At 40.0% G+C, this 19,969-nt stretch overlaps 1 protein-coding gene across 4 annotated transcripts in view; it reads left to right on the top strand.

Annotated features, from left to right (window-relative positions):
* The window catches only part of Zdhhc14 (zinc finger DHHC-type palmitoyltransferase 14), a 299,691-nt gene that overhangs the window by 120,109 nt on the left and 159,613 nt on the right, over nt 1-19,969 (top strand). For 2 of the 4 annotated variants that reach the window (XM_063232949.1, XM_063232948.1), the window contains exon 2: nt 3,567-3,626. The exons of the other annotated variants lie outside the window; for them this stretch is intronic. In XM_063232949.1, coding sequence (XP_063089019.1) covers nt 3,567-3,626 — 60 coding nt within the window. The remainder of the gene's footprint in view (nt 1-3,566; nt 3,627-19,969) is intronic. 4 annotated transcript variants of the gene reach the window in all.

Genomic DNA, 19,969 nt, shown 5'->3' on the forward strand with positions numbered 1-19,969 from the left:
CATCTGTAGACTCTTCATGCACCTTGTCGGGATGTGAACATCTGTGTTTTGGAGCGTTTAAATAAGTTCTACTTTTGTGGAACTGTGTAACTAAAAGGGTTTTGTTTTGTTTTGTTGTTGTTTTTAAAAGAAGTCTAAACTTGAAAGAGAATACAAACTTTCTACATTTCCTGTTTGCATTTATGATTTACATGCACTGAACAAGTTCTATGAACAATAAAGGTGTTTACTAGGTCTGTTTATGCCCCTTCCCTCTTCCTACCTTCTTGCAACCAGAAGATAGGTCATGTGTGTACAGCTAGCTGCCACCTGATCAATGGTGTTGAGAAGATAGAATTCATAGCATCGTCAGGCCTCCAAGGACAGGAGAATGAGCCTAGAGAGAGAGGGGACTGGATAGGTACTCTGAGGGCTCCATGAGATTTTATCAGCAGAAGTGATAGAAAGAAATGTCACATATAACTATAAACAAGACCATCCCTTGCCAAGCATTTTGGAAAACATTGAGAAGTCAGAATTGATTGATATAGCAAAATTATGGGAGATAATATTGGAAAGTAAACTGGGATCTAAGGACGGTCCAGAGTCTGATTTTGGCCTGGTAATGGAGAGTACTTGGATGGTTTTGAGCAGGAGAGTATCAATCATCATGGACTCTTAGCGGGGTAATTGTGGTCTTACAGTATGAACTGTTCCCAGTGTTTGAGTTTGCTGCTGCCAGGACCAAACCCGTGAAGTTAGAGGGATCCATGGGACTGCAAGATGGGAAGCACCCAGTGGAACCCACTATAGGGGCTTCAAAGGTAAAGAGCCCAGTGTGAGACTGAGCAGAGACAAGAAGATGGATGGGAATGTTGCCAATTGGGGACCACAGAACAAGAAAAAAATGCAACAGGATAATAACCACAAGGACCCTGGACAAGAGTGACAAGGCACAAGAGATGAGTCTTCCAGGAACATTCTAGAGAGAGTGTTTAGACCTGAGGCTGCAAATGTCTGCTGTGTTTATCAAACTGCAAACCTCTAAGGACAGGGATAGAATCTTTGCTGCCTTTTACCTCCAGCCCCTGTAATGTACACTCCATACATAAGTGGTAAACTGATCTTCCCTTTCACCTGACCCTGGCACACCCAGTGCATGTGGTGTAGGCGGCCCAAGCTCTGGGCCACACCAGCTAGATAGGGTTCAGTCCCCTTGCATGGTCCTCCTTATGTTGAGTGATGAATGGGTGTCTGGATTGCTAAACTAGATAAGAAGTCTAAACTTGGAATAGAATACAAACTTTCTACATTTCCTTTTCTGGAAAATAGATTCTATACTTTTAAAACAATATTTCTACCCTGGAGAAAGAAAACAAAGGAGGTTTCAACATAAAACACCAACAAAATACAGGCCTCAAATCTTACTATTTATTGTAAACAGTTATTCAAAAATATGTGCCATTATGAGCTTTATATCCTTTACATCTTGTTCTAAACCTTAAAAAACCAACTTGGATGCAATATAAAATGCTCAGATTCTCACAATTATCCTTTTGGTAGACATGTTGACCTTGAGTCAACATTTTGCTCATAACTGTTGCTAGGACTCTGGAATGGCCTTGGACCAGGAGCAGCCTGTGTTGCCTTTCACCCTTTGTGTTCAAAAGAGGGATGCAGAACACTTTAAATGTTTTATTATAAACTTTTTTAGGTACTGGGGGTAGGATCTAGTTTCTTCATAGTGGGATGCATTCCAGCCCCAACCCCACCCCCAACTTTTTGAGACAGTGTCTTGCTAAATTTTGGTAAGTCACAGCGTATCCCAGGCCAGGCTCAAACTTGCTATCCTCTTGCCGCAACTTCCCAGAGTGCTGAGTTTACAGGTTTGCACCACCACAACCAGATTGTTATACACTTTCTATGGTATGCTGTGCTAGGTTTATCCTTTCACTTTTATTTGTGTAGTATGTGGATACTTGATACATGTTTGCAATGTTTTACCTATTTGTTTTAAGAACAAACTATACACTAACTAGCATTATCCAGCAAATTGTGTGAACTGAGCAAATAATTCATATTCTTATGAATTGATACCTATAATATCCTTGGAGAAGCAAAATCAGTTAGGGACTTTCTTCTAGCCCTTCTCCACTTTTCTCTTCTAGAAAGGTTAAAAACAATGAAATGTCATTTCAATAATCTATCTCCCAACAGAGGAGTCTGTGAAAGGGAAGTAGCCACTCAAATTGTCATGCTGTTTGTGGAATGGTAATGGGTTGGCAGTGCGTCACTGATGCAGAAGGAAACGCATGAGCAAACACTTCTAGCAGGCCAGAGATAACACATCCAAACATGTTTGTAGTCCTTTTGTTCATAAGCACATTTCTTTGTGTGCATAGTTGGGAATGCATGTTTTCTGATGAAGCAGACTTCTCCTGCTTTATTCTTTTGTGGAACCAAGATTCACAGACCAGTAACCAGAAGCCTCTGGGACTACCAATTCCATCTTCCTAGTGTGGTTGTGAGGATGCAGGTCTAGTCAGACCATAACCGCCTTGGTTCACTGTGACTATCGCTAGGGTCTGTGTGAGCACAACCTGCGTAGCTCATATGGTATGTGGGTGCAGGAATTTCATTGGGGCCTGGCTCACTCCTACACTGGGGAGTAAGTCATCCCCTCACATGCTGTTACAGATTTAATCAGGTCCTTCCCAAAAGATATGTCAAGGTCCTTAGTATCTCAAATGTGACTTTATTAGAGACAGAATCTTAGAAGTAATTAAGTTGAAAAGAGTTCATGTGGATAGACCTTAATTAGATATGATGTGTCTTCATAAAAAGGGGCCTGACACACACAAAGGGAAGATGATGTAAAGAGACACAGGAAGGATATGACCACATGACTGGTGTGACCTGTTCATAAACCACACGATGCAATGGGGATTACCAGCAGACACCAGAAAGTAGAAGCAAGCAAGGATCCACACCTGCAACTTCAGAAAGACCATGATCCAATTGACCATAAATTGCAGGTCTCTAGAACTGTCAGACACCAAATGTGTGCTGGTTTTAGTCACCCTGTTTGAGGTGCTTGGTGATGGTAGCAGCTCGAGCACTTACGAACTTGCAGCAGCCTTTCATGGGTTTCCTTGGCCAGGTGCAGTAGCACATGCCTCTGATACTAGCTACTTGGGAGGCTAAGGCAGAAAGACCATGAGATCGAGGCCAACCTGTGCAACTTAGTGAGACCCTTCCTTGAAATAAAATAAGTAAAGAAATAAAAAGGGCTTGGAATGTAGCTTAGTGGTAGGGCTTCTGTGGGTTCCACCCACAGTACCATAGGATACAAGTAGGTGTTGTGGATCAAAAACTGGTGATCAACTTAACACCAGCTGGATTACATCAGCATGATGCTGAGTGTAGATGTCTCACCTGAGGACAGTTGCCTGCATAAATAGAGACATGGAGAAAAAGAAGCTATGCGTTGGTGCGTTGAGGCATTGTGGGTTCTCCTATGTGTTGTTGTTTGAGTCGTTGGTTCTCCTGGAGAAGCTCTGGTCCTCACATTGAGCATTGCTTCCTAGCTCTGGAGAGGAAGACGTGCCACTTGGTCTCCAGGATGAACTCGTCACACTGGCTTCCTGGTATGTACTCATCTGTGCTTGTTGTCAGAGAAGCTCAGGGCCTCTGTGTCACTGACGATGGCTGTGGTGCTTTTTAGGACAGCCCTGGTCTTTGTTGTGAGTGTGACTTCTCGGCTCCAGTGTAGAACCCTCAACCTATCAGCACAGCTCCTTCACCCCACTGGCATAGACTTTCTAGCTTCCACTGCTGACCTTTGGGCCTTCCCAGCACTGATCCATAAAAGAGACTGACATGAGTCCTTCATGTGGGCTCTAGACCTCCAGTTGGAATCGTGGGAGGCATTGTCATGAGCTCTGGGTCTTCATCTGGACTCATGTGAGACATTGCTGTGGGATTCAGGCCCTTGGCTAAATATTCTATGTCTTTAGTGTTGTGGATAGATTTCCTGCATTTTCTTGTGTTAACTCCCAGTGACCATCATAAAAATAATATAAACTCCATGTCCTGATTAAAATTGTTCTCTGCACAACCTCTGACTACAACAGTAGGGGACATTTGTACAAAGGTCACTGAAACCAGACTCAGCATTCCCTTCACTACTTTCTCTAGAAGTTGCCTGACCTCCCTGAGAACACTTGAATCACTGTGTGGGAGAAGTAGAAAGGCATGTGGCAAAGCAAAGACCTAGTCCAGTATGAGAAGGATAGACAAGGGCCAGGGGGAGCTACTGAGTCACCAGTATTAGATCCCAGCAGACCCCTGGCATCTCTGTCACATTTCCAGCACTCACAATGTGGAGTGTTCAACTGTAAAGTGTTCCTGAGGATACCACCCGAAGATGTCACCAAGAAGAAGCTCTGTGCACACACTGTGCATGAATTACTGCCAGCTTACAGCCAACACCCTCATTTCCAACAGATGAGAAATCTGTATCTTAGTGACTTGCCACCCATCATAGTACTAAAGATAGTGAGTCAGAATTAGAATCCAATTTGCAGGCTCTTTCTACCAGCCCTATCAACAAATTTTTTTAAAGTAATTACCCTATGGTCAGCATTGTGGCACATACTTTCACTATTCTCAGAGAGAAAACCAGTATCCTTCGATGAAGACAATAAGAGCCAGAGGAGGCAGAGGGACTTTCCACGATCCTCTTGACAGAGAAGCTTGCATTTTCTTCACCTGTAACCTGAAACAATATTTATCCTGACTTTTGAATGTGTGAGGTGAAAATGCTTTGAATGCTATGAAATGCACTATGACTGGAGAAGTACTAGCAATGAAAAGTTTAGAGATGCAAGAGTCTGGACTAGACTCGGAGAGGTAAATTTTGAGAGCAGCTATAACTAAATAATTGGACGTTTGTATTATAATGAATATAGGAGTGAGTATCACCTACACATTTGTGACTGAAAGGTATTGGGGAAAAGCAAATGTGGACAAAGGCGGGAAAGTGTGAATTGGGCAGAGAGAATATTAATCAGTTTGAGTAAGTAATTAGTCAGTAATCTTGATTTGTACAGACCCTAAATACTGGCTGGAATATAGGTACTGTGCAGCCAGTTCTTGTTGTCAAGTCCAAGTCAAAATTATTAAAGGGATTTGGTGCAGAAAAGCAAGTACCACTGTAGCTATTATCAGTTACACTAGCTATTAATTATTTTTTTGACTTACAGGTCTTTAAAGTGCATCATCTCTGGAGCCTCTTATTAAATATCTATCCCACTGAGCAGAGAAAAAATCTTTCTGGAACAGATGTTAGCACTTTATTCATACCCCCTCTTGCCCTACTTTGTTTATTTCTTGCTATGTACAAAAGTTAAAAATCTAAAAATAGCATATTCAAGGAGAGGTGGTATATCCAAAGAACAGTGCAAAAATGTATATTTATTTAAACTTGGGACTTTATGAATAGATTACAGCTCCCAACCACTTTCGTCTGTGCTTGTATCACACTGAGTTCAGGGATTGTCTGTCATGCAGGGACAGCTGAGCAGATTTGGACCCCAATGCCTAGTATTAATTAGATTCATCTGGGTTCTTAATAGCTTTGGTAAAGTGGAACTGTGTTTGATATTGTTTTTGTTTGTGGTTAGGTAATATGTTTGGCTCTGAAACCTCAATAATGAACCAAAATGAACAACAGCAGAAAATGCTGACACTCTGCCCGATTTTAACCCCTTTCTTCCTCTGTGGTTCATAAAACTCTTGTACCTGAACTTCCACTGACTTCCAATAGTCAGAGAACTATTTGGTGTGTGGCCCCTGAATTGCGTTCTTGGCAGTGGAACAGTATCTCGGTTTGTTTGGGCTGAGAACATGCCACAGACTTGGGTAACTTAAACAGCAAACATCTGTTCCTCACAGTTTTGGAGGTCAGGAAGTACAGGACCAAGGTTCTAGCAGACCTAGTGTCTGATTTATAGGTGGCTGCCCTCTCCACGTCTCCACAAGTACCCAAATAAGCCAACTCTCACACCTTCCTCTTCTTATAAAGGCACTGTTTCCATTCTGGGTGCCTGCTCTCATGAACTTATTTAGAACTAGCTACCTCCTAAGGCCCTACCTCCTCACACCATCCCCTTGGACAGCATCTAGTCCATAGTCCATAGTCCACCATTTGGTCTGAGACCAGCAGCGTGCAGCCTTCCTCACCAAAAGGGTTCAGTCACTGGTATTCCCCAAGGGCTTCTTTTGGAGGTTGTTCATAGCTCAAGAGCAACACCCACATAGATTCCATGTCATGTAATGTACTTGTTTTTGCTACTTGGATCATCCTAAGCATCTGATGTATCATCTGCTTATAATACTGTGCTAAAATATTTCAGCTTAAGAAGTAGGAATTTGTTTAAATTTTGTACAAGGAACTCATGTCTGAAGCTCCTAGGAAACCCAACAGATTCATTCACTGACTTATTTATTCCACAAATGTTTAGTGAAGATAATGTACTACTGTAAGCGCTAAAAAATTTAGCAGTTGGGATGAGGCAGGAGGATCACCTATTAAAGGCTAGCGTAGGCTACATAGCAGGTTCATGACCAGCTTGGACAACATAATGAGACCCTATATCAAAACAAAACAAAGCGAGTTTAGCAATGAAAGAAACAAAGTTCCTGCCTTCTAGGGGCTTATACTCTAGAGTAATAGACCACTAAGCAAATCTATATAAAAAAAAATTAAGGCGGAGGTTGCAACAGACCTTGATTTGGAGGAATTAGGTTTATTTGGAGGAAGAATTAGGAAAACATTTTTGAAACGGTGACACTGACTTGACATCCAAAAGAAATGAGGAACTGAGCCTTTTAATTTTGTAAGAGAGAGAAAACACTGTTACAACTGCCTGAGGCAAGGATGATATTTGCATTTTCCAGGAATAGTAAGATTAGTGTCACTGAAGTCCATTGAATAAGATAAGTGGGATATTATAGACCATGGTGAAGATATTAGGTTTTGTTTTTAAGTATAACAAGAAGTCATTTTTCAAAGGTCATTCCAGTTCCTGGAAGGGGAGTAAGCTATAGGGGAGTAAGGAAGGAAATAGGGTACAACCACTATTGAAAGGCCCTAGTTGCAGGATGAACATGGACTTGGGCTGAGCTGGTGATGGAAGAGATGGGAAGCAATTGGAACTGGGGATGTCACAGTGGTTGATGTAATTTGCAGATGCATGTACGTGTGGTATGGCTATCAGGAAAATAGCTTTGCTCTTATTCTACAGTTAGAGAACCCCATGGGTCACAGGCATCAGACCCACTGGTGCCCAAGAAGGAATGTGGCCTGTGGGAGTATCCATGGCCCTTTCATAAAGGTGAAGAGTGATCAAACCCTTAAATGACTCATAATTTTAAAAAATGATTTAAATTTTAAGTGCCATGCATTTTTCTGTGAAGAGAATAAAACTTTGCTGGCTTTGTATCACCTTTAAAAACCTTTCCTTAGCAACCTTTCAAACCCACAGCAGATGTTCCTTAGTTAGAAAAATAAAGTAAATTACAGTTTCCAAAAAGAGGAGACTCATTATCATGAATTCATTAAAAATTTAGTTATTTAATGTATTGAAAACTGAGATTTAGTTTACAGTTTCTTCTGCTGGGTAGGAGTCCCAGACAACATCAAATCAAGTAATGGTGAAAAAGAGGCAAATAATGAAAAATCAGATTTTTCTCTCCTCAATTATGGTATATAAAATTTTCAGTAATTTTCTCTTACAAACAATATGCAGTATAGGCGGAAGTCATCTGAATTTCCTATTTCCTTTCCTTTAGTTCTGTTCTTATTGCTTCCTTCTTTTAAACCTATTTAGCAGATTTTCCCCTGCAAGAACTAATTTGACACTCTTACCTGGTTTCTAGGTTTTTCGATGACAGATAATGCGATTACTTAGTGTACTCTTGTAAATTAAAAAAAAAAAGATGAAGAACTGAAATAATTTGGCTTTTGGGGTACTAAGCAATCTTGGTCTGTTTTTGGAAAAAAAGATTTCAGGAATGTAGTATCTTTGGATTTTGTTGCTGTTGTTGTCATCATTATTCTTTAAGCTTACATTCATAGCCTGTGATTACATATATATCTGAGTCCTGGAATTTAAGCCTTAATATCAGACCCACGTTGACTCCTGTTTTGAATCTTTGAATATAGTTCTTAAAAGAGTACATTCACATTCGGGGAGCTACTGCATTTCTACAGTCAGTGTTATTTTATTTTAGAATGCACTGATAAAGCCCCACTTGGTGCTGATTTCTTCAGACAGCAATCACAGGCTGAACATTTTATTCATTGATCGGGCTAGTAGCTTTGCTTGCAGCAGATTTCAGTGGTTAGTTTTATGATGAATCTGATTTGTTAGGAACAGCTTCATTCTTCAGTTGACATATATGCTGCTCACATTCTCTGTTATTGATAAGAATATAAGATTAAAATGTTACACTTACAAAGAGGAGAAATATTGCAGACTTTAAGACACAGGACTCTGTGTTCTGGGCTGGAATGATTCCAAGACTGAATGAACCTCTGTCCCTAGTTGGCCATCTTAGAGGTCGGGACCCCACACCAACCCAGCAGCATCAGTGGTAGAGGCAACCACTTATCAAGCACTGATAACAGCCCTGATATCACCATAATCCACCCAACAAAGAAAAGAATTGAGGCACAGAGAAGGTAGGTGTCTTCCTTAGGGTCCATAGACCAATGTTCGTATCTGTGGAAAGGAAGCTGCAAGGCAGAAAACAGTATTCTAAAGGGAGCACCAGGAAGGCAGTACCACAAGACAGAAGGAGGACACCTGAGTGTAAGCAAGAACATCATGGTGGGATACACTCCGCTGTATCACTGAAGTGTTGAGAGTAAGTACCTAAAAGAGCAGTAAGACTTCAGTGGCACCAACTCTTTAGCTCTTTGAAGAGATACATTAAGTGGGACTTAATAAAACTCCTGAATGATCTGATCATATTTCGGGGGATGTAGTGTTTCAACCCTTTCTATGATTACATTTTTTTAAAAAGTCTGTCCTGTGCTTCACAATTCTAGACTTCTGAGTACTGCCCCTGACATCTGATCCCTGCCTTCACTCGCTCATCCTCCAGCGTGCTGATAAGAAGAGGGGCTCAGATGCATCTACAGGTGTCAGTTTGTGCTACTTGTCAACTCCTACAGAGTCAGGAGCGCTATTCGTGATTCATGATGTTGGTTTTGTTTCCTTGTTTTTAAACCACGTAACTTGTATGAAGGTGCTCTGGGTTGAGGTAAAAACAAAATGATGTTCAAATGGCTATAGGCAATGAAGAAATGTATTGATTTATATAAGTTGATATTCCAAAATAGAGAGGTTTGATGTTGGTTTGTGAGGCAGTTCAGCAGTGGGATCAAGGGCTCATCTGTCTGCTCTGCCTTCCACACAATAGCTTTATTCTTTATGTGGGTTCTCTTCATGAGCACAGTGTGGCTGCTGGAAGCATGTCAGTCTGTGTATTTCCCTTGTACATTTAGACAAGGTCTGACTGTTTTTGAGAATAAGGAAGGATTTTTTTCCAGAAACAACCAGTAGTCCTTACTTGTATTTCTTTAAACAAAGTTTATCCTTCCCCTTTTTGAACCAGTTACTGGCATAATTATCCACTTTTCAACCAAGCTTAGTTCCCCAAGCTACAGATTACTGTTCAGTGGGGAGGAGCTGTATTTCCCGATGTATTTTCCATCCTCTAAAGAAGAGTTTGGGCTGATGAGTATTTTGGTATACAGTATGGTACAACAAAATGAATTGCCTAAAATTATTAGGAGCCAGGTGGTATACAATCTAAAAACATGAGAACATGTTCAGCCTCATTTACTTGTAGGGAAAATGTAAATTGGAATCACAATGATGCGTCATTTTACTCCCACTAAAAATTGGCAAAATTTAAAGAAATCTGACATTGCCAAACACTGGTAATGTTTGGTATGAAGAAACGGGACCTCTTAGGTAGTGAGAGTATAATAATATGGTACCAATGCTTTGAAATATACATTTGTTAATGTCCTGTAAAGCAAAATGTCCAAATACTCTGATTCAACTATTCTATATGCATATAATTCTTGAAACTTCTTAAAGAGACATGTTTGAGACTGTTAGTGACAGTACTGTTCACAACATCAAAAAAATGGAAACTATCTGAATGTTCAAGAACAGGAGAAAAAAATAAATGCACTGTGTTGTATTCATATATTGAAATATTATACAGCAGTAGAAAAGAAGAACAGGTGCATACATGCAATAACATGGAAAATCTTAAACACTATGCTAGATAAAAAGGCAAGCTTCCAAAGATTATGAACAGTAAAGTACCATGTCTGTTAAACTCAAAGGCAAACACTTCCAAGGAATATATCGCTGGAAGAGATCCACACATGATAAAATTATGTTTAAAAGCAAGGATGGTTTCTGAGGAGGGAGTGGTCTAGAGGAAGGGATCCTGGAAGAACATAAAGTTATTTCTAGTACTATTGACCATTCTATGTAATCTTTAGTTGGGTTGAGTAAGAGTTGACTCATTTGCAAGAAAGCAGGAACAAGAAACTAAATTTTTAAATGTGAAATTAAACGAGCCTTCATTTGTGTGCAGAAATACAAGGTCTTAGCTCTGTAGTGACCAGAGCCAATATTTTCCTTATAGCAATCAACTGTTAATGAATGAATTGTAAGGAGATTGCATAAGTGAAAAAAAATTCCTTGGTTAAAGGTAAAGCTGACTGCATCAGGTGAAGAAACAGAAAAAAATGAAGCTTAAGCACAGGATCAGGGCTTAAGCACAGGACATGTGTCTTCATGTATGTGTTGGTTACTTTTCTCTCATTGTTCAGACGAAATACCCAACACCCACATTTTAAAAAGGAAGATTTATTTAGCTCACACTTTGTGGAGGTTTCAGACCATAATTTGGTCCAAGGCAGGGTGGCTCATGGCAGAGGACGACAGTTCATAGCAGTGGAAAATGGCAAAAGCAACAAGAGCAAAAAGGGAGGAGCACGTCAACAGCAAGCCTCCTTCCCTCCCTTGTATTGCATACAGGCTGTCTGCCCCTGGGCAGGTGTGACATTTACACCCTGGTCCATGAATCAGTCACATACACTAGAAGCCTGCTTCCATGACTGCGTGAGGCTTTGGGGGAATATCTAGATGCAAACCATAACAATGAACATAGCACACATGTTTGGTACTTTCTACTTACTACATTTTCTTCCTGGCATTAATCTTTGAAGGGAAAACACTATAGCTCATGCAGTTAAGGGATTCTCACAATTATCCTGTAGTGGAATCTCTTAATACTTAAAATTTAAAAGTTCTATTTCTAGTGAAGGTGTGGCTTCTGGTGTCATTTGTGTAATTCACTTTTTTGCTCCTTTAAAAATTCCTACATCTCACTAAAATTGTAAATCTCTGATTGAGCACAAGACTGAAGTCACTGTCCAACCAGAATTGACTACGTGAGACATCTGCAATTTTGTCAACCTGTCTCAAACTGCTCATTAGTAAAGCTAATGAATGAAATTATATTATTTCTGAAGTCTCTTTCAGATCCAACATTGTGTGACCCTGAGAATTTACATGAAAAGAGCCAAACTTGGGGGACCTCCTTCTGGGTTGGTAGAGAATGTCATTAACTGTCCTCTTTCCCATACTCTGTTATTTGTGCTTGAGATAATGGAGATCTCTATAATCCCTTTTGAATATTACTTTTCTTCTGTCTTGTTTATATTTTAGATACAGCTCCCTGAACTATGCAAATGCTTATCTACTTAGCAATGGTAAGCTAGAGATTCCCACAGACTTTGTTTACTAATTTGCTTCTGCTGTTGTGTATTAGGTATACAACTTAGATGATGTGTAAAAAAATCCCATTAACCTTAGTCAAACCTCACATGCTGATGAGAAATGCATTTTACCTAGATCCCTCAGGAAATGTTAGTGTAAGGTATCATCTGTATCTAAAGAAAAACAGCACTCAGGATATTGGGTAGCCAACACCACTGAGCTTGCAGAAAGCATCCTAAACAGCTGTCCCTTACAGTCAGTATTGAGTGAGGCCATTGAGAAGTGGCACCTAGGACCTAAGAGACATTGTTTTCTTACATTTAATTTTTGTTTTGATCAAAGTGACACAGAGGCATAGTTTTTAAAGACAAATTGTTCTAAAAGATTTATAACCAAGTCAAAACCTGCTTCATGCCCTACCCTCTACTATTGGCTCACTTTCAACTCTTTTTGACGTTAACCTCCATATTTCTATGTAATCTGCAAGTATTTCTCTGTTTCTGTTCATTCATGTTAGACACTGTCTGGTTACTTCCCATTCTGTCATAGTCCCTTTCCTCTCTCTCCTCTAATACTTTCAGAAGTGTTATAAGATTTGGTGAAGCCCATATCTATGTTCCTTTTATTATTTTGAACATGTTTATATCTGTTCCAGGCTATAGACCAGAAATATTTCCTTATAGAATATTTTGTATCTCCTGATTTTTTTTGTGTGTGTGGTCTTTTTGAGACAGAGACTCACTGTGTAGTTCAGGCTGACCTTCAGCTCACTTTGTAGCCCAGGCTGGCTTCCAACTCATGGAAATTCTCCTGTCTCAGCCACCCATGTGCTGGGATTACAAGTGTGCACTACCATACCGGCTCCATTTCCTGACTTTTTAAAGTTGAACTTTGTTGCATTCTAACAGTTCTGTAGAGATACATACATACACTTAGTCGTATACATACATATAGTTATGTACCTAGTTGACTTTCTAGCTGCATTTGGAGCCTCCTTCTGTTTCAGTTTGGACCAGTCTGATGTACGTATGGCTGGATCATTAGTTTCTAGCTCTTCCTAATATTTTTCCTATTTTTGGTATAGCATACCCTATGATATTGTTAGGAAGTGGTACATTTTTAATATTTTAAATGGCTGAACATATACTTTAATCTTACACATGATTGGTGGTTGAGTTGGGTGTAAAAAATTGAGAGGGAGAAAAGGATGTAAAAGGAATTAAGACATGTTCTGGACATGTCTTAATACCCACAATGAATGTATTCATTATGTACCACAGACATGTACTGATAATAAGTTTTTTAAATAGCAAATCGTATTCAATCAGAATTATGAAGCTTCTATCTTTCAAAGTCACTATTCAGAAATTCTGAATCATATACAGTACAAACTGATTCTCATCTTACCATCTTTTTGTGTCTTCTAAAGCTTTTAGACTTCGTTCTTTATGCCTGGTGTTTGGGTTTGTTTTTTTGGAATTATTGTTAGTCACTGCTGTGCACCAATATAATAGTGAGACCTGTTGATATGGAAATTTTACCCTTTCGTGTCTGAGAAATGTCCTTTGATAACTTCCTTATTCTGTTTTGTACTTTCTATCTGGAACTTCTTTTGTATGTGGAACTCTTTTTTTATACACAGTTATGTCTTACACTGATCTTCTGATTTTTAAAATTGCTTTTGTTGTCCACCTCTTTATTTCTTTATTTGTTTTACTTTCTGGTAAATCTATTTATATGTGAGTATCTTCAGTGAATTTTTAATTTTAACTGTAATGTTTTTGAGTACTAAGAACTTTTCTTATTCTCTGACTGTTCATTTTAGAATACCCTGATCTTACTTTCTCTGAAGATACCAGTTGTAGTTCTTGTGAAAACTAATAGCTGTTATAGAAAAGAACAGGCACTGCTGTAAGCAGTCTATTTGTTATTAACTCATGTGATTCTCAGAGCAACTCTTTGAAGCAATACCATTATCATTCTCATTTTACACACAGGGAAACTGAAGCTCAGAAAGGGTAAGGGGCTTGCCCAAGATCCCACAGATAGAAAATGTTAAGGCCAAGGAGCTAGACTCCAGCCTCCCGCTGTGAGTTAGTACTGTTTGCAGACTGGTGGTAGAGAGAAGAAGGCCACACCAGGAAGCAAGCCCAGTCTGGGAACCAGCACCATGTACAAGCCGCTGCCAGACTGGAACAGCCAGACCCCAACCCCAACCCCTACTACAAGTGACCAGTTATCCAGAGAAACACAGCCTGTGATGATAGCTATGGAGGTATAATGCAATAGATGTTTGTGGTGCTTTGATGTTTCACTAACATTTCAGATCTAGGGTCAATGGTCTGATCACAGTTCAGAGGATAGTGTTATGCAGTGTGACATCTAGTAGGGATCTCCTGGGGGTTGCAGCCATTGTTGATTCCTTGTGGTCTTGTTTTTGAAGTCCTGTATCATTTCCATTGTTTTGTTAAGTTCAGTTTTATTCTCTTTTGTTTTGTTTGATTATGTCAAGTCTGATGGCAGGAGCAGCTATTTAAAAGATAGCAAGATATATTATGGTAGCAATTTTGGATTTATTATTGGTTTGTTTTGAAGTCCTTTATTGCATTCATTGTTTTGTTTTTATTGCTTCTATCCTATTCTGTTCAGTTTGATTTTTACTATGTCCGAAGTTATTTGCAGCTATTTTGAAGACATCAACAAGCATTATGGTAACTATTGTTGATTTTGTAATGTTTTGAAGTCCTGTATCTCTTACACTGGTTTGTTTTGATTGGTTTTATTCTCTTTAAAATAAAAGAAAATGTTAGGGCCAAGATTGAAACCAGCTTGGCTTCAGAGGCTAAGCCCTTTTCACATGCTTACTGCCTCTGCTCTCTGCATGTTGAAGGCTTTCTGTAAATGTCTGGTGACATTTGGCCATCTGTTCATATTCAAAAGTTTGTTACTGTTAAGCCAGTATGAGCTCAGTGTAAGTTGGTAGGCTTTTTCAACTGGTGTATTGTGAAACAGTAGTGTGATGGGAAGGGCAGCTGCTTTGCCACTGCAAAAATGACCAAGAAGTCTTCTTTCTAGAATCCTTAGGCTTCTGGGGGGGGGGGAGCCCTCTAGCCTAATGTATGGGAGTTTAAGATTGACTGATAATATCCTCCCCCTCCCCCCGCCCTTTGGTACCAGGAATGGAATTTACAACCTCATGCTTGCCAGGCAGGTGCTTATGCCACTGAACTAAATCCCTGGCCCAACTGATGGCATTCTTAAACTGTGTGCAAGGAGGGGACTGGGTGTCATTGCTCAGTTTATTTCTTGTATCATCACTGTGTTTAGCATGGTATTCTACCTCTGTTCTGTTCTGATGCTATGAGTACAAAGCCTGTGTATTTTATTTATTTATTCATTCATTTATTTATTATTTTAAACAGAAAAATCAAGCAAACAAAAAACAATAGCTATATACATTTTCAAAACAAGAAGACAGGAATTTAACAATGGTTGTTATATTGCATACTGTTGTCTTCAAAGTAGTTGCTCAGTTTACCAGATACAGGAATAAAACAAAACAGTAAAAAGGAATGAAACACTTGATTTCAAAAACAAGACAAAAAGAAATCCCCCACGGTTGCCACAGTACACACTGCCATCCTCCAAATAGATGCCCAGACCACCAACCCCAGGCCTGCAAAGTCAGCCAAACAATATAAGCGTCAAGCTGTGCTTTTCACCTCAGTTGCTATCATCCCACCCTGAGTTCCTCTGAATCAGACAGTTGCTTATGGAGGGGCTAGCACAACACTGCACAGGACTGGCTGGCTCACAGGAAGGTGTGGTTTGGCTTCTTAATTCTTCTCTTGTTCCCCATGGCAGCTGCCCTGACTCACAGAAAGGCATGGTGTGGTTTCTTGATTCTCATTTTGTTCCACATGGCTCAGCTTGTGTGTTTTAATTTTCTGTTTTTATCCCATCTTCTGCCTGGAAAAATCTGGAGTCAAACTTCTAGAACATATTTCAGATACATAACCAGTTTTGAGTCCCTGGGCTATGTAAGTCTTACTGGAGGATTGTTTCACCTCTGCCAACATTACCATCTCTCCCAACCTCCCACAATTCAGCCACTTCATTTTTGATCTTCCTTGGATCATGCTCATCTGTGAGGTGTTATCCTTCATTCCTACACTTTTTATATGTGACTATTCTATATTCTGTATTAGGTAATTAACTGAATTAATAAGAAGGCCTGTTAATTCCAGAGAATCATCTGATTCTCACTGATCTTAGCTTGTGTATTGGTACTTACCAATCTTTGATTGTGAGTTCCATGCTAGTTCTTCATCTGTAGAAATTCCCACAGGGCTAGACTCAGGATGCTTTCCCCTAGAAGAGTCATGGGCACTTAATAGACACTAAAAATTCCCAAGTCTTAGATGACTTCAGTGTCACTTGAGCTCACAGCCCCAAACCCAGCCATGCCACATTAGCAGCTTCCCCAAGCCTCCAAGTCTATGGATTATCTGCTAGCATCATACTGGAGTAGGTTATAGACAGAGTTCAGTGCACATGCTTGGAGGACAGGGGTCCCATTGTCTCACTGTTGTTGATCAGGAGTCATTCTTGGCTTCGAAATATTCCCCTGCCCTTCTTGGCTTGTGGCCCCTTCACTCCAGGAATATGTTTCCTGGCTTAGAGTTTCTCAGACTCTTTGTCTCGCCAAAGCATTTCTTTTTACATGTTATTATTATACCTTTCTCATTCATTTTTAAGGATGCATATGACTATGTTACATCTGTCTGAGTGATCACTATCTTAAGGTCAACTGAAGAGTGGCCTTTGGTTAGGGGCTCCACAGCCCCTTCCCAGCAGCATCTACATCAAGGGATAGGAGCCTTGGGAAATTTATTCCAAATCCTGCTACATGATACGTAGACATATATTTGTGTGTTACCACAGCTTTGGGAGTTGAGAAGTCTTATTGTCCCCATTTTAAAAATAGGAAAAACAAAACTGGAGACCTGTTAGATCACAGTTAGCAAGTAGCAGAGCTGGAACTCAAACCTAGTGGGGTTCATCTCCAGAGGTCATTGCCCTTAAACCACTGTGTTGTACTGCCTCTCAATTACTAGCTGAGATGCTGTGCAAATCACAAGCCATCTGGAACACTGGTTAGAAGATAAATTAGTATTTTTAAATCAGTGAAAGAGAGATAAAAGAATTGGATATAAAAAGTGTAAAATCATTGCAGTTCTACATTTTTTCTAGATTTAGAATGCTTTGCTTTTTAAAAATTCTATAGGATTGGTTCATAATCTTCTTTAAATATGTTTGCCTGTTTTGTACAGTTACAGATGTTAGACGCTGCACATAGCATTACCTCCCATTTACATGCAAAGAAAATGAGGGCAGAGCTTTGTCCACCTTCTGCCTTCCTCCAGCCTCATTCTCCACTCTCAGTTTTCCTTCGTCTGTTCAGCTCCCTAATGTCCATCTATTATCTCTCCCTGGTCCCCCTGAATTTCTTGCTCTTTCATCTCACAACCAAACTCTGCAAAGAATATTCTTGATTCTTGTTCACAACTACTCCTCAAAAATGCTCTGGTGTGATGACAAGTGAACTTGTTCAGCCCAGGACACCCCCAAGAAAACATCTGCCTAAACCCATTAGCTCTAGACAGCTCTTCCTACTCCAGAATATCCTTCTCTTGGCTTCCTTGCTGCTGTTGTTACAGACTCTCCTACTTCCTGATGTTCCTTTCTTAGTCCCCTTTTCTGGTTTCTCTTTCTCTACAGATCTTTTTTGCAGTCTGCTAAAGGGCACACGAATGTGAGCTCTGGTGGGCCAAGAAGGGGCATAGGGAGGTGGACAGGGGTCCAATAGATGGCCACCACCCAGATTCCATTGCCCTCTCTCTTCCCCAGTTTCCTCCTTCCCTCCAATGGGCACAGCTACCACATCTGCACTAGTTGCTGCTGATGTGTTGACCATTTTCTTTTTCCCTTTATCTCTTTTTTTCTATTAAAAAGATAATGGCATACTTTTTCATCATCATTTACCTTTGTGGCTTTGAAAGCAAATCATCTCCACCCTGTCAAACCCAGCCAAGGCCTCTTGCCTCTAATAATGCAATGTTCCCTAAATCTGCTTCTGAGGCTTGGCTCTTTTTTGTTTTCCCTCTTAGTTCCAGAGCCATGCTGGAGGAACAAAAAGAATGGAATTATTTACCTGACACTTCCCATCTGATTGTTGCCAGCCTTGGGCAGAATTGTAAGGTGTGAAGCAGGAAGAGGAGTCACCCTGTGGCAGCTATTTCTCTTTCAATACATTCATTTCCTGTCTCCATTACTTGTAAAATAAAGCTAATCATTCTGCTCAGAGTAGAGTGTGGAGGGGATAAGTGGTGGTTAGAGAGAACATGAAAAAAATTTTTTATATAATTACACATTCACTTACAAATACTGAGAATGCACAACATATTTAATTTCACGTTTGCTTAGTGCATATGCTCAGTGTTTCTATATTTACCATCATGGTCTTTTGAATACTGTGAATTCCTGGAGGACCCAGGCATGTTTGTTTAGTGTGGCACCAGTACAGTTCCATAAACATATAGGCTTTTAATAATAATTAGGGAGTTGATCATTGCCATGATAGCTAGGAGAGAAGGTTTTGGCTTTCAGTGGTGTTGACTTATTAGAAATGAATGCAATACAACATATCTAGTTAGGGAAAGGAGAGCTAACATTTAAATGGCCAAAACCAGCCATATTGGGAAGATAGTGACCAGCCTTATCTTAGATGTTTTTTATGTATTATTCTCCCCTCCTGCAGCAGATCCAATAGTTACACTCATTTTACAGTGAAAGCAACTGTAAGAGGTGTGGTTAGGTGAATAACTAGCTAACACTCTATGGCAAGTAAATGGTAAACCAGAATTTTAATCCAGTGTTATTGTTCAAATGTTGAGAGGTAATCAGCCCATAGCCTTGGATTTCCTAGCCTCCAAAGCTATGCAGAATAAATTTCTGTTCTTTGTACATTATCCAATCGCAGCTATTCTGTTACAGTAGCACAAAATAGATTGAGATGTCCAGGCACCCTGAGTCAAGGCCAGGACTCTGGCTGCCAGTTGGTGGGTATCTGACCTGGCTGACTCTCCCACCTAAGAAGCCCTTTCTTTAGCTTATGGCCATATTTTCCTCTGATAGTCACCATCATCTCTAGTTCTGCACTTAACTGCGTGCTTCTTTCCTTAGGATTACAGTGACTCACCCTTCAAAGGCGTAGCCCCGTTCTCTGTTAATAAGCACAGTCCAAGAGCTGAGGCAGAAGGATCAAGTCCCACCTATGCCACTTAGGAAAATTCTGTCTCCCACTAATACATACATGCATACATATACATACATACACACATACATTCACAAATGCATGAGGGGTGGAGCTCGGGGGGAGAGTATCCCTAGGTTCTACACCCATTATCACAAAAAAGTAAAACCCAGTCAATAATACACACAAACACTCCGTATCTTTTGGAAAGAGAGCAATAATAAATTATTTATAAGTGGATGAGCTTGTTGGAACAAGTCAAATGTACTTATTTTTTGGGCATCTGTATTTTTAATTTTGTATTGTTATCAGAGTTTAGGATTAGGCTATAATAGAATGTGGGCACATAGAACAAGATATGTGTACAATTGTCACTCAGTGTTTTAAAATAAACAGTTTATACAAGACAACATCAAATAGTGTATCCAGTTCTGGTTGGTACTGCTTTGGTGGGAGGGCTTTTCTGGGGACTGAACCGAGGGCTTTCACAATGAGCTGCTGAGCTATATTTCTAGCCTTTTTTTATTTTGAGATAGTCTTGCTAAGTCACTACATTGTCCAGGCTCAGTTTTAAGTTATGATTCTTCTGCCTTAGCTTCCCACAGTGCTGGGATTACAGATGTGTAACACTGTGCTTGGTGATGCTGCTCTTTTCAAGGTGATCTTGTAGCTAAGGACACCAGGGAAACGACCTCACTTGCTCACTTGCTCACTGTTGAGATTGCTGTTAACAGCTTACTCTTCTCCGTAAGATGAAAACAGATTCTACTGTTCGGCACTATTCTCCTTCTCTTAGTGC

Source organism: Cavia porcellus, unplaced genomic scaffold, assembly GCF_034190915.1.
Source record: "Cavia porcellus strain 051 isolate PalLab524CR breed Dunkin Hartley unplaced genomic scaffold, mCavPor4.1 scaffold_22, whole genome shotgun sequence".
NCBI lineage: Eukaryota > Metazoa > Chordata > Mammalia > Rodentia > Caviidae > Cavia > Cavia porcellus.